The following is a 28000-nucleotide window of genomic DNA, read 5'->3' as shown; positions in this document are numbered from 1 at the left end:
ATGGCTAGTGCTAGCGCTGCCATGATATGGAAGATTGATTCATTAAGCTCAAGGAAACAATGGAATGGAGTAAGCGTCTCTGCAATCTGTTGTCAACATAAGGAAGTAAACTTTGGTTGCGTGAAAAGGGAATGAATGTTTTTCTTTTTTTCTTTTTCTTTTCTAGGATGTATTCAAAGAGAAATGAATGATGAAAGTATGATTGAATGCCAGTGCTACATGTTATCGTCTGCTTTTCTTGTTCTTCTTCATAGCCTTTCGCTTATCACGTCTGAACTTGTTGCCTCCTTCCTTCTCTTCGCCTGTCAACAGTCCGTGGAACAGTTCATCGTTGCCTCCTCGTGCTCGCTTTGAACGTGGGACGTCCTATTAAAATACGTGATGAGCTTACCTCTGTACATCCAATCGATTTCAAAAAAAAATTGCACATTTGTACGCTTACCTCATCATCCTCATCACGTTGGCCACGTTGGTGTTTGCGATTGAGTACGTTGCGGAATCGTTCATTTTCTTGCTCTTCAATCGATTGGATATCCACCAAATTACTGAAATCGTTCAAGTTCTATTTTCATCCATGATCATCAGAAATCGATTCCCCAACATGATGGTTGCTATTTCTCTTTGTACTTACATCAAATTCACTTTCGAAGCGCATGCGGTTCTTGGCCTTTAATCGCTGTTTCTCCTTGCGAGTGACGGCAAGACGTACGTAATTGTCTTCTTCATAACGATCCTTCTCCGCAATCATACTGTCGACCCGATCGCCGTAACCGAGACCTTCATTCACACCGCCTAATGCATCAATCTCTTCAGGCGTTTCGTTCATCTCGGCCATGACATCCTTCATCAATCGCGATCGTGATGCCTTTTCTCTTAAACGTTGTTGATCTCTCTCTTGTTTGTTCTTCTTTGAATCCCGTGCTTCGTCGTAGGTGACGGGTGCTAACTTAGGTGGTCGGTAGACGCCAGTATTATCCTCTTCCATTTCTGTAAGGTTGTACACATGAAACCATTGAGTCTCAAGCATCGCAAACAAAAACACGGCTCCTCCTCCTTACCTCCACCTTCTTCTTCGTCATCCTTGTTCATCAGATTCTCGAGATTAGGTTTGAAAGCAAGTGGATCGTTGGCTGTAAAAGAAAGAATACGATAAATAACAGAGATCATGACGGTAATTGCAAAAGTGAGCATTTACCCATGGCGGTTGTGCTGGAAACGGAATCTGTTGGCTTATCGGCCGCCTGTTGTGTACCCATGACAGCAGCACGAACAAGCTTGTCAACTTGGTATTTCAGTTTGGCTTCGATCGGCTTCATTTTGTCGAGGATCACTCGCAATTCCACTAGTGAATCCACCACGGGGTGTTGTGCTAATTGTTTGCCGGACAGCTTCAGATTCACATAGAACGCTAATTGCAATACGTATTGGATCATCAAGTGGTACTTGACTTCCAAAAATGATACACCCTTCGAAGTCTGTAACTCGCCATCCTCTAATCTTTATACACAAAATTTCGTTAGTCAAACTTAAACATCATCACACATGAGTCGGCACTACATACTTTTGCTTCAATGGCTTGAGTTGTCCTTTGAGTTCAATCACTTTGGCTTTCAGCTCCTGGATCAGCTTTTTGAATTCGCTTTTTTCTACGACAAAACAATGAATATTTGGCATGCGAATATTGGGTCGTATCAGTGATCGTACCAGAAGCTTGGGTGACATTGTCAGCGGTAGATCCGGCGGCTGTGGACATGGTTGAAATGGGATTACGAAAAATGTCGAACTGCTATGTCTTTGCTCGAACTCGAAAAAAGCAAAAATTTGATCCTGCCATTTGAGCGTGACTGCTTTATTACAGTCAGCAAGGAAGAAAAAAAAAATGCCTCATTGGTCCACCGGCCAACGAAGCGGATATGGTTATTGCACTGCGTACAATTAAAAGCAGATGAATGAGCCATCTATAGTATTCCGCGGATGATTGCAGCCTAATTTCTGCTTAGCCAAAAAGGAACAACTCGGTTACAGGTGATGACAAAGAGATCCACAGGAACCAGACCGGTAATAGGTTTTATCCATAAAAGGCAAGTGCTGTCGTTTGAAGGGTATTTCCAAATGAGGATGTTCTTCTCTGGAGGAGAAAGAAATTGTGTAATTTCAGTGTAAAACACGCCTGTGGAGGATGGCAGGTGGGTGCATAATTCACGAATAGATAATGAGGACTTTACACGCATTCGTATTATTTTGGCAAGAAGGGGGAGCCTTTTCTTTTTTGTTGTTGGTTTATCACGCACAAAAGGGTATCTGACTTTCGCTTGCTGAATCGTTGGATGTTCACCAACTACACCATTTTTTATTTGATTTTTCTTCTCCCGCTCGACATTAATTAAGCTCTTCATTTCCAGCCAAGTTACAACTCAGTCCTTCGTTCCTCACTTGTCCCTTCTCTTCTTTCAAACTTCCCCTTTCCTTAGTCCCTATTCTCTTTCTTTTCCTCTCGTTTCGTTGTCGATCAACGAATCCTCACTTTCATCTACTCGTTACCTATTCCATCATCTCCATCATCTGACCTTTACATCACTCGTTTTCGCCATTACTATTTTTTATTCCCTTTATTGCGATGTCTTTGTTCTCTAAATTAACAAAGAACACTGACAGGACGATTTATCCCTGGTCGCAACGTAAACTGGGCGGTAGCAACAGCGCCCTGCCGAGATTCGGTCATGCCACCACAGCGTTGCCATCCGACAGCTTGATATTATACGGCGGCGTCTATAGAGGATCCACTAAAAAAGACATCTTTCTAATCGATACCAGTACGTGATTCGCAGCCAAAAAAAAAAAAAAAGAAAAAAGAGAAATATGACATTGCTTTTTTATTTGCTTGATTCATGGAGTGATGAATGTAACGTGTGTATGCTTGTGATTGATTAGATAGTCTTTCTGCAAGCAGTCTAAGTACATCCGGTGAAACGCCGGCGCAAAGAAGTTATGCCACCATTGTTTCTGTAGGCAACCACGTTTTATGTAAGGATCGCATCTGTTTTTTTTATTTTTTATTTTTAAAAAGACAAAGCATGTGGAGTCTAAATTAAGGTCAATTATAGTGTTTGGTGGCGAACCTATCGTGCCAGACGACAAATGGGACGATCAGCTCTATCTCCTTAATCTTAGTAAGTCTTCACTCTGACGCTTTAACAGCTGGGATACCAAGCAAACGTATCACTGATCTTGTCCTCGTTATAGATACGCGCATATGGAGCCGAATCCAGATCGAAGGGCCCTCACCCTCTGAACGTTCCGGTCACACGGCGGTCTCCTATAACGGAATTATGTATATCTTTGGTGGTCAACGCGGCAACCACTACTTCAATGATTTATATGCTTTTAATACCAGCACATGTAAGTCAGTTGCTCGTACCACGAAGATCACGACTGTGAAATATTCATCTATTGAACTTCTTTCTTTTGGTCCTTTTCGTACTTTTGTAGATCCTGCGAATGCCCGCTGGGAATGTCTTTCCTCCGGCAATGAAGGTCCAACAGGAAGATCGGGACACGCATCCGTCATCTATGACAATAAATTTTACATGTAAGCCCGCCATTTTCGTCGTGGGTGGTACGAACCTAATGTTCATCAACCATTTTTAGTTTCGGAGGAACAGATGGAAACCACTTGTATAATGATATTTGGTCGTACGACCTTCAAGCGAGAACATGGTCCCAAGTCGCCGCGGCGGGTTATATCCCCATGCCTCGTGAACGATGTGCTGCCTCACTCGTGGATGACGTGATGTACGTCATCGGCGGCAGAGGACCGGACGCACAAGATTTAGGCGATTTGTGTGCCTTCAAAATTCGAAGTAGGTCAACCATCAGCTTTCTCTCCAAGAATTTACCATGGAGATCAAATCCATATTAAACGATTTCCAACAGATCAACGCTGGTACATGTTCCAAAATATGGGACCTGCACCCTCGGCACGCCATGGACTGACCATCACTGGTATCAAGGAAAAAATGGTGGTACTTGGCGGTGATGCCGGAAATGGGAAAATGGAAGACGCTTCCATGGTGTATGTCCTTGACAGCGGTAACTAAAGATCCGATTTCACTTGCACGCTCAGGCACGGTTTCTCATCGGTATTCTATTAGCCAAAATCAAGTATCCGGCCGAAGCGCCTACGCAACAGAATCCCCCACTCAACAGTTCACCCTCGTTTTCCCCCCCTCATTGCTACGTGGATGCTGATAATCAGGCTCATTCTCCGCACTACATGCAACAAATTCAACAAGTGCAACAGATCCGTGGCATGTCGCCTTCACAATCGTCTCAGCCGACTCCGAAACGATCTCCGCAATTACAGCATCAACGCCAGCCATCCCCCGTCAAACAGGATGCCAAAGACGCGGATCTCGTCAGCCCCATCGATCCTCAAGCCTCCCTTTCTACGCCCCTACCTAGCACCACCAATTCCTCCAACGCTCGTGTGAAGCTCAGTCATCCAGATCCTCACGTGAATCCGTCCACTGTAAGTGATTGGTCAATGGTTCGAAAAAAAATTCAAAGCCAAGCTAAAAGATGTTGTTCATTTCTTATTGTTATTACATCAGCCGCCAGCAAGACCACCTCGCTTGGGATCCATGGTGCCTCCTGCAGCGCTTCGACGACCACGCACCACATCGCCTTTACCCATGGCCGATATTGATGTTAATGTGGATCACCGCCGACAACCCGCTTCCGTGTCGACCGCGTCTCCTACATCGCCAGGTGCCGGTGCCGATCTGTATCCACAGACGCGTGCTCCTCAGCGACCGGAAGAAAATTCATATGCCGATTATGCGGCTATGCGACAGGAAATGACTTCACCCAAACCATCGCAGTCGCGAAACACCGTTGGCCCGCCTCCTAGACCATCACGCGAAGGCGTGAACCTTGCCAGTTCGTACCGTCACACCATGAGTTATAGCAACGAATCACTCAATGGAGAGCCCACCGAGACCAGTGAAAATTCAGCCCCGCTGTATGATATGCCACCCACGCACCACGCCCTACCCCATCAACCGCAACCACCTTTTCAGGATTCGAACGAACATGCGCTGGAACGCAGTCTGTCCCCCACGCATAATTCCGCTTATGCCGTGGCATCCATACATGCTGCTAACCTCCATCAGCAGCCATACCCGTCGTCCACTCACATCAAGGGGTCGGTCGACAGCGCACAGGAAGAACGTGCGGCTCTATTGCGCGAAATTAAGACGCGGGATCTGATTATTAGCGAGATGAGAAAGAAGGAACAATGGTGGCGCACTGAAGTATCATTAGCGCGAAAGCAGAGACTCGAAAGAGGAGAATCTGTCGAAGATTCACCCGAAGCAGACAATGCCATGCTTTTAGATACGAACGATATGGAGCCGGACAAGGTGCGCTTATTGGAACAGTTGATCGCTGTCAAGGCGGAATTGCGTCGGGTTCGTACAAGTATCCATCAACAAGGCCAACCAATGTCGGAAAAAGTGAACCAAGCCGATCGTATGCGCACCGCTGCCCTTCAAGAAGCAGCTTACTTCAAATGTAAATATCTGGCCGTGAAGAATCGGCATCCGGAAGAACTCGTCGCGGCGGAAACGGAACGTGCAGAGAGTCTCGAAAAGAAGCTTGCGGCGGCTCTTGTGGAAAACGAAAGCAACGGTCGTCTCTTGCAGCAGTTGCAGAAACGCGCTCAGCATGATCACGCAGCACGGATATCCGCCGAAGAGCGGGCTAAAGAAGCCCATGAACGTGCCGAAGAAGCACAAGAAGCCCATCAACGAGCATTGGAGGAACTGTCGAATTTATTAGCTCGTGCAACGCGAGCGGAGGCTCAAGTGCGTGATGGTGCGGCCAAGATTGCCGAACTCAGCAATCAATTGACCCAGGCATTATCGGTGAGTTCCTCATCGGAAGAACTGTCCAAGAACCATATCAAAGTGTCCCAGTTGGAAGCGGCCAATCTCAAATCACGCAACGAAGCGGCCATGTTGAAACGGCAACTGGCCGAAAGCCTGGATGACATTGCTCGTCTTCGTACCTTGCTGAACGAAAGAGAAGAATCGCTCAACGAGGTAAATCGCCACTTGGAAGACAGTGAAATTCAGCTGGGCATGATGAAAGAAGCCATGAGTCAAAAAGGATTCACCACTAGAGCATACTAAAGAAAATAATGTCAGTTTCCTTCTTTTTCACTTGTCTCCTTTTTCATCTTATTTATTACCTACCTCATTGCGTTCTCATATTCCTTGTTCTCTATTCCTTTTGTCTCTTTTTTTTCTCATATTTTTATCGTATAAGATATCGAGTGTTTCTGCATTAAGAAATTTCAATAGCTCATCTTGCTTTTCTGGGTCAACAGCGACGGATCCATTTTTTGCATGATTGCGGAGAATCAATGGATCACGCACAGCAGAGCCAAGAGGCACGGGTAAAAAGCTCCATCTTTTCGCATATAAGCTGGATGAATTGCACGTTGATGCTGATTATGCATTTTTCGTCCACCGAATACATGCCTTTTGATTCGGGGTGTCCATAACACCATTGTATATAAATGAGGAATTGTGAAGACGATGCTCATGACAAGAAAAAAAAGACTAGTTTGTGTGATGTGCGAATTTTTTAAAGACAAATGATCAATAGGACGACCATCAGAGGAAGCCGGTTATTCATTTAAAGCAAATAAAAAATGATTTCTATTTTTACATGAAAAAGGAAAATGCGGGGAAATTCGAAAGCAAGGCGAGGGTTTTTGGATCCTTTACAAAAAGAAAAAGTGGATGACGCGTTGGATTGGGTGTGACCTTGCAGTGCTTATTGCTTTCCTGCCACTTCAGCCTTAACGACGTTGGAACCGTTCTTTTCGCGCATGACTAAGCTCAACTTCTTGCTGGCATCGATGGTGATTTGAACTTCGATCTTGCTTGCCTTGGCCTTTTGGCTCTTATCAAGAGGGAGGGCAGCTTCGACCAACTGAGCAGCGGGCTTAACGATAACCTTGGTGACGATCTCGGGTTCCTCCTCGATGGGTTCTTCACCTTCTTCGACCTCAATAGGTTCAGGCTTAATCTCGGTCTTTTCAATGACGTGATCACCTTCGTGCAAGTTAAGGTAAGCGTGGGTCTGGTTATCAGCAGCATTGCTGAACTCGAAGGTACGGCGAGCGGGCAAAGCAGTGCCACGGGGAATGAGAGTGACAAATTCACCATTGGCATTCACCAAGCCAATATCCTTGGAAGTGTGAGGAGCCAAGGTAACAACGGGATGGATGGAAGCATCAATATCTTCCTTGTCGAAACCAGCCACCAAGGAACCTTGGATAGCACAACCACGAGCCACAATTTCATCGCTCTCGAGTTCAGAACGGACGTTGGTGTGTTCAGAGGTGAAGGTTTCTCTCAACTTCACAGCAAACTTAGGAATACGAGCGGAACCACCAGCAAGGACAACCTATGATCATCACATCCATGTTAGCTCAAGTCCCAAGTTTTTCGAACCAATATCTTTTTTTTTTTCAATCAACTAACCTCATCGACCTCGGAGGGATCCAAATCAGCCTTGGCCAACACTTCGCGGATGGTTTCCTGGAGCTTACCAAAGACTTTGTTGGACATGATTTCGAAACGCATACGGTTAATGGTGCTGTGGAAGTCGAGACCCTCAGCCAAAGATTCAACGAAACAGGGAGCCGAGCTAGCGCTGGACAACATCTTCTTGGTGACTTCAACGGCGTTTCTCAACTTGGCACTGGCCTTCTTGTTTTCGGTAATATCGACCTTGGACTTCTTCTTGAATTCGGCAGTGAAGTGGTTGATCAAGAGATCGTCAAAGGAAGAACCACCAAGCTTGGTATCGTGAGCCGTGGCCAAGATCGAGTAGATGCCGGAACGAACAGTCAATACAGTAACATCGAAAGAGTGACCACCCAAATCACACACGACCACGGTCTTATCTTCAGGGTTCTTGATGGTCTTTTGACCAATGCCGTAAGCAAGAACAGCAGCAGCCGATTCCTGGATAAGCTGGATCACCTTGATACCAGCGGCTTCAGCAGCACTAACCAATTCTTCACGCTGCTTCTCGGTGAAATAGGAAGGCACAGCCATCACAGCACCACCAATGGAGGTACCAAGGAAAGCTTCGGCTGATTCGCGAATGTGTCTCAAAAATTTGGCCGAGATTTCTTGAGCGCTCAAGACAATCTTCTTGTCCTCAGGAAGCGAGATCTGGTAAGCGGGCATTCCCTCCTTCTCGACAATAGGAGCGGCGGATCCAGCAAGGTTCTCGGATTCAGCATAACTAAAGAAAGGTTGATAAGCTTACAAAGCTTGAGAGACCAGTATCACATTTTACTTACGTCTTGCCGAGAGCTGCACGGAAGTTGGCAACGGTGGTTTGAGGATGACGGGCAATGTCAGACTTGGCTTGAGAACCGACGACCTACAGATTACGGCGCATGAGCACAAACCCGGCTATAATGACTTGAACTACGTCAGCATATAACATACCTCTTCTTCACCGTGGAAGGCGAGAACAGAAGCGATTTGACGATCACCTTCCTCGTTGGCAAGACAGTCAGCACGACCTTCCTGTAATGCGTCAAACACAATCATCAGTAAGCCAGATTCGGACGGGATATAAAGTTTTGAGTATTTGTTACCTTTGTCACGTAACCAATGGAAGTGTAGCAGGTACCAAAGTTAATACCAATGACGGCGTTAGATTCACTCATTAGGACGAACAAAAGAGAACTCGATGGAGGTGAAGAAGCAAAAAATTTGCTCCGTGCTTTGCAGGTCCCAATGTCCAATGGCGGACTTCCAAACGATAAAAAATTTTGAGCCGTTAAAAAAAAACCGAAAATGAAAAGCCACTTGCAAAACTTTGTCTGCAGAATATAACCATAACGATAATCAAGACCGCAAAACTTCAACAAAGATATGCTCAGTACAGATACATAAAACTCTATTCTCGCAAAAGACTAGTAGTAAATATATTGGCCTTTGGCGTTGTGTCTCTCGACGTTGATAGGTTGTAAGAAAGCAACATCTCCACCAAAAACAATCTACCATCGTTGGTTGTTATTTGTGACCGTCTCTTAAAATTTTAACCAATGAAAATGAAAGGAGTCAAAAGTCGTATCATGCACCAATGAAAGTTGTTTGCAGTAACTTTTGCGCGATACACATTGTCGTGTCCCCTGGTTGATACATCGGATAGTGTAGCTCAATATCAATGCAGCATATGAGCTGGATGATTGAAGTATTCTCAATTCTGGTTGAATGAGAAGGCGGCTCCTTTTCTGTCCAGTCGATGTACGCGCTGTCCTTGGTTACTGCTGAAGAAACAAACTATCTGTTGGTTACTTACATCAAGTCTTGCATCCAAGTGATGTATAGCAAGACAATTAAAAAGAACCACGCGCTAGACTTTTTTTAGGTGTGCAAACAAAAAGTTACCTTTGCTATTATTTCAATGAATAACAGGGATGTCAGTGAATTCTGATTTATTTCTGGCAGAAAAGCCTCTGTGGATCTTCTGCAATTGTGGGAAATCAGAAAGTCAGCGGAAGTCGAATAAGGTCGGCGAATGATCTCATTTGTGTGAGACAACAGGAACCAATGAACCTTTTTGCAGTTTACCTGTTGACAAGGAAATAGAGACGAGATACGGCTATATGCTTATATTTAAGAATCCTGTATGGAGAGAACATTATGTACAGACGATGTCGGTACTATGTAAAGTATATGCGTGAACCATTTTATGAGGAAAAATGGGCGGAATTTTTTGTAATTGATCATCTGTCCTATTTTTTACCCTCTCTAAGACTTAAGAGCCAATTGTTTGAATCGAACTAACCATTCTTCTCCCTACACTTTCGTCTTTTTTCCATGAAGTTTATATCAATCATCATTACCTTTGCTTCAGTGCTCCTTGCCACCGCCACTGGACAACCGTTACAACAGCGACCCATAATGGCCCCAGGAACGCACGGTGACATATGGTCGCTATGCGACAATCCGGCAACCCATTTGCTTCGTGGTTATGAGGGCGGTGTCTATATACATCCGGAGGCACCTCGAACAAACGACGATATCAATGTCAAAATTAATGGCATGTTAGGTGAGCAACTATAATGAGGCAGCTTGATGGCTAGAATGACACTAAATTTGTTTGAACCTTCTTAAGCATCTGATGTTACCGGAGGTCATGTGCAAATTGACTTGAGCATCATGAATATGATCAAAATCAAAAAGGAGTTAGACCTTTGCACGGTTCTGCAGAGCGATGTCATGGGTCACCGTCCTTGTACTTTATCCGCAGGAGATGTAGAATTAGAAGCCACAGGTAAGGATAGCACAGTGAGTGGATATTTTGGTTTGTTGACTCATTCATTGTTTGTTTCAGCCTTTATCCCTCGTGAAATTCCAAAGTTGCCCCTCAAGGGAGATATCCGCATCAACGATCAAGATGGTCGCACAGTCACTTGTATCCATCTTGATTTCAAACTGCAATAATGATCTCTATGTCTTTATAATATGTGTACATGCTATTTACAAAATGATAACACCCTAGTATGACATTTTTGATACTTCGCCTTCGTTGTACTTTTGTTGTATCCCCAGCAACGATGTAATCACCTTCATTTTCATCTTCATCTTATCCCGTAGTGCAAATAAATCCGTGTTTGGACAATTATCTTTGGGGAATTCATCGATCATTCGTTGAAGCGTTTCGATATGTTTGACAACTCTACACACCACACACCACGTCAGCTCCTCCTCATTTTTACGGACGTGCAAGATTCCTAGTTCACTTACTTTGGCGAAATCTTTTCGCCATGCTGCTCGGCTAATTGAGCCCACACTTGTATACAACCGCTGTAGAACCCGATTTCACGTCCAAGTTCAAAGCCTTTTTCACATCCAAACAGCCGTCCTTCCAATTCTCCTGATTTCTCGCCATCCCGGAAACCATCTTCAAAACCATACTCCTGAAACCTGCATCCAACGATGAATCATGAGTACTTTGGCAATTTACTCACGATTCTGTCTCTATTGACGGAGGCGTTGAAAAAAAAACTTACATGGTCTCTAGATAGCATAGTGATTCGAGTTCTTGTTGCTTTGTTGCCATTGGGAAAGCTAAACGGTTGATGGCGCAGTGAAAATCCGGAAAAAAAAAAAAAAAAAAAGCCGGAAAAAATACAAACGACCCACTGTAACTGGTCGGTGATTGCTGCGGTTGAACCATCCCATTCAAAATTCAGGCATAAATAACTTTTAATCATGAGAATAAATACCAATATAACTAAATGTATTCAAATACTATATACAACTCTATTTCTTTTCCGAGTCATCTGCACCGCCGGTGGTTGGAAGGCCAACATTGACCTTGAATGTATCATACAGCAACCACTGAAGACCAGTCAAGGTACCGATCATAAAGATACGAGCTCCTAGACCACGCCATAATCCTTTCATGCCCAATTCTTTGATCAATGCACCCACTCCCATGGGCTTCTCTCCTGACGCAGGCTTGGGCATATTGTTCAACTTGGATACAAGTACATCAGCGGGATGAGACACCACAGCACACAAAATACCAGCAATGTAACCACCCGCAAAACTGACACCAAGCTAATGAAAGAAGGGAATATACCGAGTCAGCTCCATCTGATGAAAAGACTGTCCTCTTTTGCACGCCCTTTATTAGCCTTACCTGTTGCATGGAATTGTATTCGGATTTAGGCTTCTTGAGTACCACTTTGTAAATGGCTTCGACAGTGGCTTCAAAGGATGCAAACTTGGCCATGGTATATGGAACTGTGCGAATAAACTGGAGTAAGCACTCCATGCATGGATATGAATTGTCCTCAAACACTTACTTTGACGAGCCCAGAGTGGACCGATGCCTTTGTAGAATCCTTTCAAGCCTTCTTGGGCCATCAGTTTGTTAAAGCCTTCCTTGGTCGTCTTGGCATAGGGAGGAAGCGAAGTCTGCATGCGAACTTTCAAAGCTTCCCAGGGACACAAGAAGATGTCAGCAAAGAATTCAGCCGAGGCGGAAGCACCCAAGTACAGGATACCGCGATACTTGTGTGAATTCTCCTCGCCGACGAGCACGCCGTATTGGTATTTGAAGTATTCATAAAGACCGTACTTGCCCGCGCCTTGGAACGAATAGCCAATGGCTGTGGGCCCAACACCGGTGAAAATACCACGGAGACCTTCGCTGCGATAGATTGTTTTCCATCCGTCAAAAACACCTTTGTAGATTCCAGGTTTCACCTAGGTGATATGGACACCCGTTCAGCCCAACTTGTCTTTTTTCCCTGTTCCGCAAATGTACAATCAATTTCAATCTTTACCTGCGATCGACACTTGACTAGATCCAAAGGTGTCACCAGTGAATGTGTAGGACTATGATAACGACATGTGGTGTGAGGAATCCATGGATGTAAACCGGTATGAAGCATATGCTTTTGAAAGTTATTTTTTACCCGCAAGCGATAATGCCACCGAGACCGCATGCAAGAAAATATTTAGGGCTGTATAGCTCAATGGAGCTTTTCTTCTCATTGGGTGAAGCAATCATAAATTTGGACATGTAGGACATGGTTGAAACCGAGGATAGAGTCGTATCAATCTTAAGGGGTTGCATTCGACTGAAAAAGGAAGAAAGGCGTTATATACAAGTTTTTCATCATGTATGACCTCATTGTCTCATCATGGAAAATTTTGTTCCAATTTCGTGCATTTTTTGTTTTTTATTCCGTGTCCCCGAAAGATAAGCTTATTTGCGTCAAATGTCTTTTATACAAAGAACAATAGAAAAAATAAAAACAATGGATGTAATTTCAGGTATCGCATCATGGGATTTATTATTTCTTACTGGCAATGCCTCTTTTGTCAGTATGGCAATCTGCAAGCCTTATTCCTCAGAAAAATAAAATAAAAAAAAAAGTCAGAATTTCCCGGAGTTACTGATTATCCAGCTGTGCAATGGAATCATCGATGATGAAGTATTCAAAGTTTGGATGGAACAACTCACTAAACGCATGCGTTTACCCACGGTTGAACTTGAGTCCGGCTGACCATTTTGTTTGGATATTTGGACACAGCATCACGGTCTGGGCCGAAGCCCATAATCATCCTGCAGCAGCATAATGCTTGATTTTATTTTATTTTATATAATGTTATTTCATTTTTATTTTTTGCCCGAGAGTTTTTTTTTCTCTTGCGCGATAGTATTGCAGCCATATGTTCATATCAATGCGTTTATCCATCTCCTGGGACTAAAAATAAATGATCAACGATTGCCATGGATAATATTGATTTATTCAACATTTTTCTTTTCTGTTCTGTTCTTTTCTTTTGCAAAGCTATAAAGAACACTTGTTTATTCACATGCGATCTACCAGGAAGATATTCTTGAACGTTCTCTTTGTGTGAACTTTTTGCTCTTTATGGGCGTCAAAAACCTGTTTTAGCACTATTCGCTCACAGTTGATTCATGGCATGAAAAATTGTCAAACTTTTCACACTTTATAATTTTGTATAAAACAGTGATCGCTTCGTAACTCTTGAACCTCCCCAACGCATCTTTTGTTTTTATCACCATGTCTACCAATGTAAACTTTTCCTTATTATATCATCACATCAGCAGCATGTAGCTAACAGTGCCCTAATTTTTAGCCCTCGTTTGACCGCCAAGATTCTTCCAAGTTCCAAAGTCTCGCTGACCAGACGCAGAGAAATCAGACATCTAAAGCTGACATCCAGCACCACGTCGACTCGGGCCACCAATGTCATGCCGGTCCATTCACAGCTCGCCAAGTGCAAAGCATGGCTGATCAAACAGGCCAGCATCCGGATCTGAAAGCCAAATTCCAAGGTCAAACGCAAAGAAAATAATTTAACATTTGTCAATTTGCTTCGAACTCTTATGATTTCTGTATGTCTTCCCAATTTCTGCAAAAAGGAAAAAAAAAAAAAAAAAAATTAACTCGCGCACCGAACAATAAAATCAGTGGCTTTTACCGGACAAGGGACTGCTTAAGATTTTCACTTTTTTTTTTTTTTTTTTTTTTTTTTAATTGGGAGCCTGAAGGGGATACCTGTCACTGCTTTACGTTCCAAGAGTTTCCCATTCACGATGAATATCTCGTGTCCCATTGGAACAGAGATCGACTCTGTGTCTTTCTCGTTTTATGAGCCACATGAAATTCGAAAGATTTCAGTGAAGCAGGTCGTTAACCCTGTTCTCTTCGATACCTTGGGACATCCCACCAAAGGTGGTCTTTACGACCCTGCTCTTGGCCCGTATCAAAAGTCCCAAATGTAACGTACAACGACTCTTTGGCAACCCACGCATCTCTTCTTATTCACATCCATTTCTTGTAATTTCTTATTTTGTAGTTGTGGCACTTGCTCGCAAGATCACTTCAACTGTCCCGGTCATTTCGGTCACATCGAGTTGCCTATTCCTGCATACAATCCTCTCTTTTTTGATAATCTTTACGCTATTCTTCGAGCTCAATGTATCTACTGTCATCGTTTCCGCATGAACCGCCCTCAGGTAATCTTGTGATCCAACAACCCAGTTCCTGATCGCTCTTTTATGACGGGTCTCACGTCAAAAAAAAAAAACGGCGACTTTGGACTGTTACTCAATATCGGATCACTCATCAATTTTATTTGTTTTTTCGCATTTCTGGAATATAGATGAAAAAAGTGGTCGCCAAGTTGATGCTTTTGCAGAATGGTTTGATCCGTGAGGCGCAGGCTTTGGAGGATCTGTACATCAAAACGGCCAAAAAGGGTAAAAATAACACCGAAGAAACGCTGGAAGATGCCATGGAGGAAGACGCGGATGCCATGAGCAGTGCCGAGGAATACATGGATCATATTGGTAAGAACGTCGTCGGAGGAACACTGGCAGTGGAGGGCTGGATTTGTTGATTGACAGCGTAAATCGTTTTTAGACAACTATGTCAAGAAATGTTTAGCGGATGAGGAAGCTCGTAAATTCGCTGCCAGCAATTACAAAGTCACCGTCATCAACGAAGCACGAAAGGCCGTAATGATGGATTTCATGAGACAGTGTTTAGCGACAAAACGCTGTGGCAACTGTGAGGGTATTTCTCCTCCTTACCGACGTGACGGAGCTGCCAAGCTTTTCCAGCTCGCATTGACGAAAAAGGAGCAAGTGTTGATGGAAGCCAAGTTGGACGAGGTTTCCAAGAAAGCCTTGCCTACCGGAGCTCAACGTTTTTTAACTCCTTACGAAGTTCGCAATTTGGTCAAAGCGTTGTTCGACAAGGAAGGTGAAATCACCACTCTTTTGTATGGTGGACGTAACGCCCATGTACCTTCCTACGTCAAAAAAGCCACCTATCACATGTTCTTCATCGAAGTGTTGGCCGTCGCTCCCACCCGTTTCCGTCCTCCGTCCGTGATGGGTGATCAGGTGTTTGAATCGCCTCAGAATGAATTGCTCAGCGGTATCCTAAAGAGCTCTCACACCGTGCGCGACTTTTCCGAGTCTTTGCAGGCTGCTGAGGATGAGGATCCCATGGATAAAGCCAAGGTTCAACGTTTGCGCAACATGTTTGTCGACAGCATCATTGCCCTTCAACATGCCGTCAACTCGTTCATCGATTCCACCAAGAACCCGACGCCGCTTGCTCAAGGTCAAACCGCTCCTCCCGGTATCCGCCAAGCTCTCGAGAAGAAGGAAGGTCTGTTCAGAAAGCATATGATGGGTAAACGTGTCAACTATGCCGCTCGTTCAGTCATTTCTCCCGATCCCAATATCGAAACATCCGAAATTGGTATCCCACCTGTCTTTGCCAAAAAGCTCACGTACCCTGAACCAGTGACGCCTCACAATATCAAAGAGTTGCGTCAGGCGGTTATCAACGGTCCTTTCAAATGGCCCGGTGCTACTCACGTGCAGAACGAAGATCAGTCCATCGATGTGCTTGCTAATCTCAGCTTGGAATCGCGTATTGCTTTGGCCAATTCGCTTTTGGCTCCTCAGAGCTCTCACAACGCTCAATCGGGCACCAACCCTTACCCAACGCGTACGCAGACCATTAACAAGAAGGTGTTCCGTCACTTGCGCAACGGTGATATGCTTTTGCTCAACCGTCAGCCTACATTGCATAAACCTTCCATCATGGCTCATAAAGCGCGTGTGTTGCCTGGCGAAAAGACCATTCGTATGCATTACGCCAACTGTAACACCTATAACGCCGATTTCGATGGTGATGAAATGAATATCCATTTCCCTCAAAACGAAATTGCCAGAGCCGAAGCTACCTTGATTGCCAACACCGACAACCAGTATCTTGTCCCTACCAGTGGTAACCCTCTTCGTGGTCTTATTCAGGATCACGTTGTTTCCGGTGTGTGGATGACGGCCCGTGATACATTCTTCACGCGCGACGAGTATCAACAATTGATCTATGGTTCCTTGCGTCCCGAAGAAGACGGTATCGGTAATGGTCGCATTCACATGGTGCCTCCAGCTATTTTCAAACCTGTGCCTCTTTGGACCGGTAAACAAATTGTAAGCAAATCGCCCATCATTGCCAATCATGCGGCCCTCTTCTCATTCACCTTTTTTTTCCTTTCTTTTATACAGATCTCCACCATTTTGAAGAATTTGACGTATGGCAAGACGCAATTGAACATGGAGTCCAAGAGTAAGGTTCCTGGTCGTTTCTGGGGTCCTGATGGTGCTGACGAAGCCAAGGTGCTTGTCATGGATGGTGAATTGGTGATGGGTATTTTGGATAAATCGCAATTCGGTGCCACCGCTTACGGTTTGGTGCATTCCATCTACGAATTGTACGGTGCTGAAGCGGCCGGTAAATTGCTCAGTATTTTCGGTCGTCTTTTCACAAAGTACATCCAATTCCGTGGTTTCAGTTGTCGAATGGATGATTTGATTCTTACAAAGGAAGGCGATAAAGCTCGACGTGATTTATTGGATAACGGTCGTAGCCTGGGTCTCGAAGCTCATTTGGAATTCCTTGGTTTGGCGGAAACTGCAAAGACCGAAAGCAAGGAAGTCCTCGAGAAAGAATTCAAGCTTCGTATGGAGGAAGTGGCTCGTGATGACTCCAAACTGGCCGGTCTCGATAATGCCATGAAATCCAAGGTCAACAAGCTTACGACGTCCATTACTGAAACGTGTTTGCCCAACGGTTTGGTCCGCAAATTCCCTGACAATGACATGCAAATGATGACTGTTTCCGGTGCCAAGGGTTCCAACGTCAACGCTGCTCAAATCTCATGCATGTTGGGTCAGCAGGAATTGGAAGGTCGTCGTGTCCCTCTCATGGTGTCTGGTCGATCGTTGCCGTCTTTCCGTCCTTACGATACCAGCGCTCGTGCAGGTGGTTATGTCACAGGTCGTTTCTTGACCGGTATCCGTCCTCAAGAATACTATTTCCATTGTATGGCTGGTCGTGAAGGTCTTATTGATACAGCTGTCAAGACCTCCCGTTCCGGTTACTTGCAGCGTTGTTTGATCAAGCATTTGGAAGGCTTGCGCGTTCATTACGATCACACCGTGCGTGATTCCGATGGTTCCGTTCTCCAATTCCATTACGGTGAAGATTCCTTGGATGTCATCAAGGCCAAGTACTTGAACAAGTTCAGCTTCTCCGCCCACAATTTCGAAACACTGTCACAGAAATATAACCCCAAGGCAGCGCTGAGCTCGCTGGAAACCAAGATCGGTGATGATTATGCCAAGAAAGCGTTGAAGAAGCCCAACAAATACGATCCTGCACTTTCCGTGTACAACCCCGGTACTCATTTGGGTGTTGTGTCTGAACGATTTGCACTTGCCATGAAGGACTATATCGACAAGAACCCCGACAAAATGCCATTCACCAAGGCCGGTTTGGAAACCAAGAACGATCACCGTTTCGCCAACTTGACCAAGAGCAAATTCCGTGCATTGATGCAGTTGAAGTACTTGCACAGTTTGGTTGAACCTGGTGAGGTGGTGGGTCTATTGGCAGCTCAGTCCGTGGGTGAACCTTCCACGCAGATGACATTGAACACTTTCCATTTTGCTGGTTATGGTGCGGCTAACGTGACATTGGGTATCCCTCGTTTGCGTGAAATTATTATGACCGCGGCAAGAGTTATCAAAACCCCTACCATGTTGTTGCCTCTCCGCAACGATGCCACTCCCGAGATCGCGAGCGAATTCTGTAAAGCCGCTTCCAAATTGACGCTTGCACAAATTGTGGATGATGTCTCCGTAACCGAAACCACGACCGCCAAGACCCCCGAAAACAACTATCGCCGATCCAAGGTGTACACCATCCGATTAAATCTGTTCAGCGAAAAGGAGTACTCGGAAGAATATCGCGTGAACGCTCGTCGCATCAAGGAAGTGTTGGCCACAACGTTCTTGAAGGATTTGGAAGAAGCGATCCGCAAGGATATCAAGGGAGCGAAGAAGGCTCATACCACTGACATTGCTGAAGGTCAGAAAGTGATGAGCAGCCACAACGATGACTTCAACGAAGAGCAAGGTGCGGATGCTGGCAATGGTTATGGTAAGATGGATAGATCAGGTGGTAAAACACGAAAGGGTTCCGTTGATTTTTAACACATTGTTTGTCACCAGCTTCGGATGATGGTGATAATGATGCCACTACTTCTCGACTGGCGTCCAAGACGAAGCAACAAGCCTCGTATGAAGGACCTGATGAAGAAGATATGGATGCAGCCAACAAGACATTGGAGGACGAAGAAGCCGAATTAGAAGAGGCTGCCAAGGCGGGTGATGATGAGATGGATGAGGACGAGCCCAAACCTCGCAAGAAATCAAGCACAGATCTGGAATCCGTTGCTTTAGAACGAACCAATTACGTGTCTCGATGGAAGTTTGATGATGAAGAGGGTGCATGGTGTGAGATCGATATGCAGTTCCCTGCCGATACCAAGAAGATTTTGATGGTCAGCTTGATCGAGAAGAGTTGCTCGCGTGTTATTGTTCACGAAATCAAGGGTATCGAACGCTGCTTCGAATATATCAACCCCACCGAAAACGATACTGCTGTAAGTAATTTTTTATTTATCCAACTGCAATTAGAACGGTTTGAATTAATTTTTTTTTCTTTGATTACAGAAACGTCTTCAAACCGAAGGTGTCAATCTTCGAGGCATGTGGGATCACAGCAATATCATTGATGTGAATTATATCGATACCAACGACATTGCGGCCATTCTTCGAACGTATGGTGTGGAAGCAGCGCGTAATGCGATCATCAAGGAAGTGGCGAGCGTTTTCGGTGTTTACGGTATTACCGTCGATCGTCGCCACTTGACTCTGATTGCCGATTATATGACCTTTGAGGGTGGCTACAAACCGTTCTCTCGTATCGGTATTGGCTCCAACGTATCACCATTCCTGAAGATGAGTTTCGAATCTACCTGTAAATTCTTGACCGAAGCAACACTGTAAGTTTTTTAGTTTCGCTCTTTTTGTTTTGAACGATGTAACTGATGGATCATTTTCTGTGGTTTTTTTTTATTAGTCATGGTGACTTTGACGACCTGCAGTCTCCATCATCGCGCATTGTGGTTGGCAAGCCTTTCGAAGGTGGCACTGGTTCCTTCGAAGTCTTACAACCCTTGACAACCAACGCATAGATTTTTTTCTTTTCTTCATAGCTTACGATTTTCTTCAATTTTTCAACCAACGATTAAATACTGTAAATTTATTCATCTAGCATGCACTTCGCTGTCGCCAAATTGTAGAATCAATTTCTATATCATCTTGTATGGTCTTATTTTTTAGACATTGATAAGACGAGTCATCGAATCACTGCTCTTTTTTTTTTTTTTTTTTTTGGTGTCTGGATGACGGCAAAGTCTAATTCGCTGGCCTCTTTACATCTTTACGAGCACGGTTCATAGTTGGATAGTGCGGCATACAGAAAAAAAAAAGAACCACTAATGTAAGGTTACACTGTAGCTGATTTTATATCGGCAAACATGCTGCCGAGGTTTGTACGACAGAATATCCTTGTGTATGCGGCATTTTTATTTGGACAGTTGCCACATTTATTCAGGAGTTGTTTGGTGTCACCAAATATAGGAAATATTTAGCTTGAAACACGCCTGGCTTAGGAAGCTGTTGGGAGTGAACCAAACGCTGTGAGGAAGCCATGATCAGCCAACATAAGAATATGCAAGAGATAGAACATTTCAGTCGCAAAAGACTGCAGTTGACAAATGTGGTCTCACTTTAATTTCATTGCGTTACCAAAACGGTGACACACGGAACCGATTACATGAGTTGAGTGAGCGACTATGAAGTCACATCTCTTCGTCGCCAGGTCAACTCATCGAGCACTATATGGGTTTTGCCACTCTACCATTATCGATGGTTGATGCCGCGTGACCATGGTATTATCGTCATGCAGCACTGTAATAAAACAGTGCAGAAAGAGATTGTCTTTCCTCCATAACAGCTGTTCAACCCTGATTTATTTTAATTTCTTGTGCTCAACATGTTGCGTCCGACGCAAATGTTTGCAAACACTTTATTTTTATTGCGCTCAACAATCTGGTTAAAAGCGTTTCTTTCTCTGTACAGATTTGGAATGGATATACAGTGGCCCTGTAATAAAAGAGGGGTCGAGTATCATGGTATTGAATCATATTTCGTTTGGTTTGCGGAGTGACAATCTAGGGCGATCAAGAGACCTTAAAAATTGGCCATGGTTCGCCTGATTCTTCTTTATTAGGGTTTAAAGAGGTACGATTAAATTAAACAAGGATAGTAAGCGGGTTGAAATACAATATAAACGGGGTAGAAGAGCCGCTCATGAAAAACTAAGTGGAAATAAGAAGTAGTGGACAAGTGAAACAAGGTCAACAAGAGTAAAGAGGAAAGAAGCCAGATCCTTGACGGTCTGATAGGGATGGGGCACATGAGGGAAATGGTAGATTACAGATCGGGCAAAAGGACACGACTGATACGATAACGCACTCCGAGATAACTTAGATAGTCCGAGCCAGGAAATACTCTGACGCGTTGAACAGCAGGGAAATGACTGTCGTTAATATCGACAAAGACGCCTTTGAGTTGCAGGGTACTTTCGAGCTTGGCATGGTTTTCCGCATCGAGGGGGATCCAGCGTGCCCTACTAAAGAATAACCATTGAGCCTGGAACCGGGTATGGTGGCGAATCAACGTTCGAGAGGGAGAAGGCGAGTGACTGACCATGGAAGGTAGGAGCTGAATGACTTGGGTTTCGCCAGTGGACAACATGATACGATTTGAATAGAAGCAGCGATGATTTTAACGGACAATAAGACGAAGAGAGGGAGGTGGAGAAAAATGACGTCTAAAGAGAACAACACAAAACGTTAAAAAAAAAGATCAAAACAACAGATACAAAAGTGAAAGAATCTTGATTTCACTTTGACTCCAAGTTTTAACCCGCTTTTATCATGGTGGACTGTCATGAGACCATATTTAAGGATTGCGGATGAAGCTTAATGAAGCAGACGCGGTTTAATTTTTTTGTTCAGATGATCGAGCATTGAACAACAACAACAAAAAAATAAAGGAATTGTGGCCCCGTGATGCGAGCATGTTGCTCATCAGGCTTCCTGAATTCCTTGTTATTCAGTCTGGATAAATTAGGCAATCGTGAGTAAAAGAAAATCGAATGAATAAGTTTGGTTCATCCTCATTTTTCCTCTCCACTTTTTTCATTTCCGTAATCACCTTTATGCATATGATAAGCCATTGTTGCCTTGAAAAAGTATATGTTCGTAGAATGCGCAGAGGAGCAACAGCTGCGGCTCAAATCGCCTTGGAACTCGCGTAATTCGGGAAGCGTTACATAATGCGGAACTACAAAACAGAACGGTAGGATCAAGACCGTACAGGGACAGACATATTGCCAAGTAATTAAAGCTCAAAGAACTGCACAAACGTTTGGAATGAATGCTTGGAAGCAAAAACACTGATGAAGCTTCGTCTGGACTGGATAAGGATAGTCGATTATTTTCGAACGTTGTGAAAGCTGAAGAAAAAGTAGGAAATATCTTGTTCTGCGCCAACCTTCAAGGATGCGACGCAATCTCAGTTATGGTTTGAAGAGTCATAGCTTAAGGTAAGGAGTCAATATTACTTGCCTGCAACAAGAAAAGATGAGCCACCCAAGATTTCGGGGATCAAGTCTCCAGCGGTATGATATAATGCTCTGGGAGTTTTTGGACGGAACAATATACTATAACGTGAAGGGTAATGTTTCCGGCCGATCTTACCGTACAGTATCTGATACTTCAGTATTATGTATAGGCCTGAGAAAAGACAAGAATTGCCTGAAGCTGTTCTGATAAATAATACGTATTCTCTACTTGACCAACGATGATAAAGCAAGAAAAAAGAAAAAAAAAAGACTGATATAGCGCAATGCCATAATATTCAGCATCATGCCGAATCACTCATTCAAGATATGCTGCCACTATGATAGTAGATAACTTGTACAACATCATGCCACGATGGTGTAAGGCGGCGGCTCCCACCATGACGCCTCACACCATGTAGGGGTGACAACAATTTTTTCTTGGTGAGTGAAAAAAAGAAACGGAGAATGACTCTCGTTTGTCTGATGAATCCATGTCTTCTCCTTAGACTCCTCTCTCCACCTGGACAATTCCAAAATAACCTTTAAACTGCTTGTAGCCAAAGTTTATTTTATTGGGTTTTGTCAATTAAACTGTATTCAGTCCATCCCTCAAAGCGTGAGCCGCTTGTTTTTTTTTTCTTTACCTCATCCATCGTACCATGTGAAAGAGCCAATCAAATACGGATATTGCCAATAAAACCAAAAAAGCAAAAACTGCCCAAAGTATATTATACGATCAGGTGTCATGACGTTCCTAGGTCCACCCCTCTTACAGTAGCCTACAGTAACATATAATCAGCCACATTCACAGCGCTCCAGATTCGGGAGTCGCCATTGTCATGACAGGGCGCCAAACATATGTTTTGTATGCTCTGCTGTAGAACCACTGCGAGTTTTGCGTACACCTGCAAATCCACGTCGGTCTCCCTTGGTCATCATGATCTTCCAGTTGGCTCGCAGATTGGAGAGGACACGTTCTATTTCTTCGTTATGATCCGGGGCAGAAGCCAGCAAGGACGTCATCTGCAGCATTTTGGCCGCAGTGGCTGCAGGATTTTGTGAAGATCCGAAATCGGTGAACAGTTTGGCAAAAACATCTACGCATGATCACAGGGTTGAATATGTGTGAACCACAACAAAACGGCACTTTTTTTTTCTGGACACAAGCCCGTTTGTCTTTGATGCTAGAGCAAGCAAACTCACCTTCCAAACGTTTCGTCTGCAATAGAATCATGTTGTCACGGAAGCTTCGAAGGGCCATGCTTCGAACATTCCACCGTTCGGCTTCGTCGATGGACGGATACCGAACATCGGTTCGCAACGGCAAAAACACTGCTTCAAAATAGGGCAATGCATATGTGAAGAAAAATGACCATTGCTCCACCAATCGATCCAGCAGTTTTTCGTCTGTCACACCAAACATTTTCGCATTCAGTGTAAACATGCCGTCCCGTAACAAAGCCTCAATGTCGCGGTACAATTGTGGGGAAATCGGATCAGTCAGACACCGCCTATCATCCAACATATCGTTAACTCGGTTAGGAAACTTTTGTAATTATTATCAGTTGTTCGGCATCGAGGAGCCAACCTCACCTTAGCAGTTCGTTCAGATCTTCAATCGATCCTTTGACGCCTTCACCATTGAATAACGGTAAAACGCGCACACAAAGCGCTTGCCAAACGTCGCCTTGAGGACTGGGCATCTGATTATTGAGCACATGGGACACCAAGGAAGGACCGACCATGGTTGGCAGGGTGATGTTGCTTATACTGCCTTGACGATGATAGGGGTGATGATATAGGGACGGATTAGGAGGTCCGCCCACGGAAGGATATGCATGGTTGATACTTTGGCTGCTGCTGTTGGGAAAACCAAACCCGGACGGATTCATTGTTGCACCGGGAGACGAAGGCGACGTGAGAATCACATCTTCGCCTCGCATATGCTGGGTCGACTTTTCCATGTTGAGTGTGATTGATTTGGCGTCCAGCGCCGTGAGTGATTTATGAATGCTTGAAGATGTGATGGGCGAAGTGGGTCGTGGAGGCTGAGCTTGCGAGGAGCTGGTGTTGTAGGAAGAAGTGGACCGATCGAGACTGGAAGAGCTAGGCTGGCGTGCGGTTGTCATGGACCGCATACTGTGTCGTTTTGTCTGACTACCACCTCCACCCGGTGGTGACCGTATGGTTGGCGTGGAAGCAGATACCGATCGCGTTGGGGTTGGCGGTGAAGCCTGTTCTGCATGGGGTTCTGCTGGTAGTGAAGGTGGACTCGAGGTGGGGAAATGTACAGATGTAGGTGTGGCTTTCTCAAAATAGTTTGACAGTGAAGACGAGGAATTGGACGAGGCAGAAACGGACATGGCCATCTTGTATGAAGAGGATGTGGTGCCCACACTCGGTTCGGTGACAGGCTGTGAAGATGTATGTCCCGAATGAGGCGAAGTCATTCTGTAGACCTTGGAAGAACGAAATGACGATGAATAATAAAAAAAAAAGATGACAAGAGCCTACAAAAGACACAACGCACCGAGGGTTCCGATATGCGCAGAGCAACTGTGACTTGTTGTTCGCGCTCGTGCAATCATTGACGACCAACGTACAGACTCTTTTTGGTCCTACTTAAGTTTTCCTTACTTTCTCGTCTTTTTTTTTTCCCTTCTTTGCGAGTACTGCGGGATATCATGAACTCGCTGTATAACCATGCTCTAAAACAAAGTCAAGCTTTACAAAGAGATTTAGACAGTAAGACCACGGGAACACTAGGCAACCTTGCACGTCTGCAGCACTCACTAGGCCATAATTTGTAGAATTTGCAACTGGCCAAGATGCTTCTGCCGGATTGCAAGGTAAGGCATCATTTTTTCTTCTTTTGCTTGGACAATGGTCGTCTCAAAAAGGGTGTTCATATTCTCGGCAACTATTAGGTCAGATAACGGCATCGTTCAATTCACTGCAGCGGTCCATCGATGACTACGATAACCTGGCCAAACGTGAACTGATTGCGACAAAAAAGGAGACTGCACAAACGTAAGCATTTACAATGACACACCATCATTCACGTTGGAAAGATTGATGAACAAAGGATATGTTCGTAGCCGTGTCAAGACGTTTCGACAGAGTCTGCAGGAAATGAAAACCCGCTTCGAAATGATTAAAAAGCAGCATGAAACGCAAAAATACGAACAAAATCGAGAAAGTTTGTTGGCAAGAAGACCAACAAGAACGAGCCTTACTCCCGACATTACATCAGCTGTAAGCTTTACAATACGGGTAGATACACTTCCTTTGGATCTCACCGTATTTTTTTTTTTTTTTTTTCTTTGTAAGCCTGAATATCCCTATCAATCGCGCTCCGAATTCGCGATGCGTCAGCACTCCTTCATAGATTCCACCGATACACAGTTAGATGATTTTATCACGCAAGCATCCAACATCTTAGAAAACCTTACCGATCAACACGGCATTCTCAAGGTAGGAACGTCAACAGAAGTAACTATCGGAGCAACCCACTAACCAACCAAATCGTTCCGCATCCACCACACCAGAAAACGCAAAAGAAGCTTTTGGACGCAGCCAATACCCTCGGACTTTCTCAAAACGTGATTCGTTTTATTGAGAGACGAACGGCACAAGATAAATGGATCTTCATTGCTGGATTGGTGGTGACAATTCTGCTTATATGGCTCATTTCAAGTTATTTAGGATAATCCATTGTCAACTCCAAAATTGCTATAATAATGTAAATATGATGCATATGTGAATCATACAGTACACCTTGTAAATGAATGTGAATAATGTGGAGAACCGGTAAATGGCACAGTTTTCGGCGCCCTGAGAGCAGTAGTGGAGCAAACAACGCTTCTGAATACCGCAGTGTCCATTACGTGATGGCTTGTAAAATGGCTTACTGTATATTGATCCTTGAATGACGATGATGGGAAACCCCTCTTGGCATGCTTTTTAATGTGATCTACCCAATTATGATGATTTTAATGAGGCAACATGGTGATACTGCTGTGTGTGAGAGGTAAAATGACTATCCAGAGATGTCATAAATATCGTACAATGGAGCAGGTAATGCGTGACTGCATTTGTCCCACTAGCGCACGCATTGGTGAAGCTGATTTGGGCTTCCGATGCATTTCTTCCTTTGACGCCCAAACTTTCCTTTATTATGGATAACGCCTCCGATCCGGACGTTGATGCTCTCTTTGAAGATGATCCTGGCCCACTAGACGAAGTGGTAGACGACGAAGATGCAGAAGACCTCCGATTAGATAGCGCCGATACCAAGGTTTGGTTGGTCAAGGTACGAATACCCCTCGATCTTGAAAAACAAAAAGACACGCCACAGTCCATTAAGCATACCGTTTTCTAGGTGCCTAAGTTCCTTGCCAATAAATGGAAGACAGTTGATCAAGACAATGTCAACCTGGGCTCCGTAAGAATCTATAGCCAGTAAGTCTCTCTCTTTTACTTGCTGCAGTTGAGCCGTTATTAATACCGAGCCTCTTTTTTTCTCTTTTCTAGACCACCACCTGGGCGCAGCAGCACGGTAATTGCGACTACATTGGAATGTTATTGTCTTCTTGTTACTAAAATCAACTTGTGCATATTACTTCAAGATCTCGCTGGTGCTTCCGGAAAGTGAAGCGGCAGAAAATATCCCACTTGAGTACAGTATATCGATTTTACCCGGTGAAGTGCAGAACAAATATGTTTTTACAGAGAGTGAACATGGAGGTAAATTTCAGAACAAACAGCGGCATGTTGATGGGAGCATCAATATCACTAACAAGGTTGTTGACAAATCTATTGTTGCAGGCAAATCCATCAGCGGCACTGTGCATCACGAATGCGCGGCCACACCGACACAATTCGGTACCTATAGAAACATTATGAGAAAGCGAGTACTGGATGCCGGCACACCACAACGAACAGTGCAAGTTTTGGGTCACAACAATCAGCCGGTATTCGCTCCTGGTGCAAGCAGCAGTATGCCTTCCAGCACCTTTTCCGATTTCATTGTACGTAGCTTTTTAGGTCTCCGTTTTAGGGGCGTCCCTGAACATTATAGATACTAAAATTCATGCTGTTTCGTAGACTGCCAAGAAACCCAAAACCGAAAAGGAAAAAGCGACACGTATGCCACGAAACGAACTTATGGATTTACTGTTTGCGGCCTTCGACAAATATCCGTATTGGTCTTTCAAGGGTATTGTGGAGCACACCAAGCAACCGGCCCAATATCTCAAGGAAATTTTATCCGAAATTTGCATTCTCAACAAACGAGGTCCTTACGCGGGAAATTATCAATTGAAACCTGAATACAAACAACGACCTTCTGCAGCGGAAGCCATGGCAAGTAATTCGGCCGATAATCCATCTTCGGAAGATGAAGATGAAGAAGACGAAGAAGCCATGGAGATGATCCATGTGTAGGATTCCAGGATTTCCTGTTTTTGTAAAAATTTATCACCTATTTTTTATTTTTATTTTTAGCTTTCCAACTCCGTGTCCAATAAAATCATTCTTCTCTTGAATTTTGTCCACCCCTTCACGGCTTCAACCCATCTCCGTCCTCATCATCGTCGGTGTTGGCACAAACACAAAAAAATGAAATGTGTGTACCACCCCCAAATTCCACCTACATTGTATTTTGCTGTACATTTATGAGAACAACTTGAACATTAACGTACAGGGAAGCTACTGCTTCTGGGCTATTGGGTTTTTTTTTCAATGAATTGCACAAGTGAGGAAAAAATAAAAAATAAAAAATAAAAACCA

At 44.3% G+C, this 28000-nt stretch overlaps 13 protein-coding genes across 13 annotated transcripts; 5 read left to right on the top strand and 8 right to left on the bottom strand.

The window, feature by feature from the left end:
• Positions 1–21: 21 nt before the first annotated feature.
• Positions 22–1777, bottom strand: BYT42DRAFT_558047 (Sas10/Utp3/C1D family-domain-containing protein). The gene is made up of 6 exons (XM_051566962.1): positions 1705–1777; positions 1562–1646; positions 1196–1497; positions 1059–1130; positions 632–987; positions 22–562 (listed from the first exon to the last, which is right to left on the bottom strand). Exons 1-6 carry the CDS (start codon positions 1751–1753, stop codon positions 326–328), a joined length of 1101 nt encoding a protein of 366 aa, XP_051427720.1. The 5' UTR covers positions 1754–1777; the 3' UTR covers positions 22–325.
• A 1091-nt stretch (positions 1778–2868) lies between these two features.
• Positions 2869–6306, top strand: BYT42DRAFT_208257 (uncharacterized protein). Its single transcript, XM_051562548.1, has 7 exons — positions 2869–3024; positions 3105–3170; positions 3244–3589; positions 3649–3860; positions 3934–4089; positions 4152–4528; positions 4611–6306. The coding sequence occupies exons 3-7, from the start codon at positions 3330–3332 to the stop codon at positions 6189–6191; spliced, it is 2586 nt and encodes an 861-aa protein (XP_051427719.1). The 5' UTR covers positions 2869–3024; positions 3105–3170; positions 3244–3329; the 3' UTR covers positions 6192–6306.
• A 261-nt stretch (positions 6307–6567) lies between these two features.
• BYT42DRAFT_558044 (heat shock protein 70 family) lies at positions 6568–8800 on the bottom strand. The gene is made up of 5 exons (XM_051566961.1): positions 8687–8800; positions 8535–8615; positions 8384–8466; positions 7554–8325; positions 6568–7476 (listed from the first exon to the last, which is right to left on the bottom strand). Exons 1-5 carry the CDS (start codon positions 8756–8758, stop codon positions 6841–6843), a joined length of 1644 nt encoding a protein of 547 aa, XP_051427718.1. The 5' UTR covers positions 8759–8800; the 3' UTR covers positions 6568–6840.
• A 162-nt stretch (positions 8801–8962) lies between these two features.
• On the bottom strand, positions 8963–10160 carry BYT42DRAFT_208234 (uncharacterized protein). Its single transcript, XM_051562547.1, has 4 exons — positions 9944–10160; positions 9669–9760; positions 9486–9561; positions 8963–9377 (listed from the first exon to the last, which is right to left on the bottom strand). Exons 1-4 carry the CDS (start codon positions 10025–10027, stop codon positions 9168–9170), a joined length of 462 nt encoding a protein of 153 aa, XP_051427717.1. The 5' UTR covers positions 10028–10160; the 3' UTR covers positions 8963–9167.
• Positions 10002–10544, top strand: BYT42DRAFT_592116 (uncharacterized protein; the record flags this gene model as incomplete). The annotated part of the gene is made up of 3 exons (XM_051570595.1): positions 10002–10149; positions 10216–10374; positions 10435–10544. 3 exons carry the CDS (start codon positions 10002–10004, stop codon positions 10542–10544), a joined length of 417 nt encoding a protein of 138 aa, XP_051427716.1.
• Positions 10545–10598: 54 nt separating this feature from the next.
• On the bottom strand, positions 10599–11163 carry BYT42DRAFT_610966 (uncharacterized protein; the record flags this gene model as incomplete). Its single annotated transcript, XM_051571439.1, has 3 exons — positions 10599–10779; positions 10848–11027; positions 11114–11163. The coding sequence occupies 3 exons, from the start codon at positions 11161–11163 to the stop codon at positions 10599–10601; spliced, it is 411 nt and encodes a 136-aa protein (XP_051427715.1).
• A 39-nt stretch (positions 11164–11202) lies between these two features.
• On the bottom strand, positions 11203–12889 carry BYT42DRAFT_558030 (mitochondrial carrier domain-containing protein). Its single transcript, XM_051566960.1, has 5 exons — positions 12530–12889; positions 12398–12449; positions 11915–12317; positions 11749–11852; positions 11203–11666 (listed from the first exon to the last, which is right to left on the bottom strand). The coding sequence occupies exons 1-5, from the start codon at positions 12688–12690 to the stop codon at positions 11367–11369; spliced, it is 1020 nt and encodes a 339-aa protein (XP_051427714.1). The 5' UTR covers positions 12691–12889; the 3' UTR covers positions 11203–11366.
• A 382-nt stretch (positions 12890–13271) lies between these two features.
• On the bottom strand, positions 13272–14030 carry BYT42DRAFT_558028 (uncharacterized protein). The gene has a single exon (XM_051566959.1). It carries the CDS (start codon positions 13896–13898, stop codon positions 13689–13691), a length of 210 nt encoding a protein of 69 aa, XP_051427713.1. The 5' UTR covers positions 13899–14030; the 3' UTR covers positions 13272–13688.
• Positions 14031–14135: 105 nt separating this feature from the next.
• Positions 14136–19883, top strand: BYT42DRAFT_642179 (uncharacterized protein). The gene is made up of 8 exons (XM_051572575.1): positions 14136–14369; positions 14448–14607; positions 14754–14940; positions 15014–16602; positions 16678–18613; positions 18685–19118; positions 19189–19520; positions 19598–19883. The coding sequence occupies exons 1-8, from the start codon at positions 14185–14187 to the stop codon at positions 19710–19712; spliced, it is 4938 nt and encodes a 1645-aa protein (XP_051427712.1). The 5' UTR covers positions 14136–14184; the 3' UTR covers positions 19713–19883.
• A 1138-nt stretch (positions 19884–21021) lies between these two features.
• BYT42DRAFT_485177 (uncharacterized protein) lies at positions 21022–21228 on the bottom strand (the record flags this gene model as incomplete). The annotated part of the gene is made up of 1 exon (XM_051563742.1): positions 21022–21228. A coding segment is annotated over one exon (207 nt), but the record flags the coding sequence as incomplete, so codon positions are not given.
• A 1532-nt stretch (positions 21229–22760) lies between these two features.
• Positions 22761–23913, bottom strand: BYT42DRAFT_629788 (uncharacterized protein; the record flags this gene model as incomplete). Its single annotated transcript, XM_051572437.1, has 4 exons — positions 22761–23307; positions 23414–23617; positions 23668–23672; positions 23804–23913. The coding sequence occupies 4 exons, from the start codon at positions 23911–23913 to the stop codon at positions 23048–23050; spliced, it is 579 nt and encodes a 192-aa protein (XP_051427710.1). The 3' UTR covers positions 22761–23047.
• An 864-nt stretch (positions 23914–24777) lies between these two features.
• BYT42DRAFT_207926 (uncharacterized protein) lies at positions 24778–26326 on the top strand. Its single transcript, XM_051562546.1, has 6 exons — positions 24778–24955; positions 25021–25059; positions 25138–25240; positions 25309–25465; positions 25541–25684; positions 25759–26326. The coding sequence occupies exons 1-6, from the start codon at positions 24895–24897 to the stop codon at positions 25918–25920; spliced, it is 666 nt and encodes a 221-aa protein (XP_051427709.1). The 5' UTR covers positions 24778–24894; the 3' UTR covers positions 25921–26326.
• BYT42DRAFT_558020 (transcription initiation factor IIF, beta subunit-domain-containing protein) lies at positions 26303–27772 on the top strand. Its single transcript, XM_051566958.1, has 6 exons — positions 26303–26522; positions 26592–26671; positions 26744–26768; positions 26839–26956; positions 27038–27240; positions 27317–27772. Exons 1-6 carry the CDS (start codon positions 26388–26390, stop codon positions 27653–27655), a joined length of 900 nt encoding a protein of 299 aa, XP_051427708.1. The 5' UTR covers positions 26303–26387; the 3' UTR covers positions 27656–27772.
• Positions 27773–28000: the final 228 nt, after the last annotated feature.

The sequence above is a fragment of the Radiomyces spectabilis genome, assembly GCF_025331425.1.
Source record: "Radiomyces spectabilis strain NRRL 2753 chromosome Unknown BYT42scaffold_2, whole genome shotgun sequence".
Lineage (NCBI taxonomy): Eukaryota > Fungi > Mucoromycota > Mucoromycetes > Mucorales > Radiomycetaceae > Radiomyces > Radiomyces spectabilis.
The sequence above is the reverse complement of the archived record's forward strand: the minus strand, read 5'-3'. Positions and strand labels throughout refer to the sequence as shown.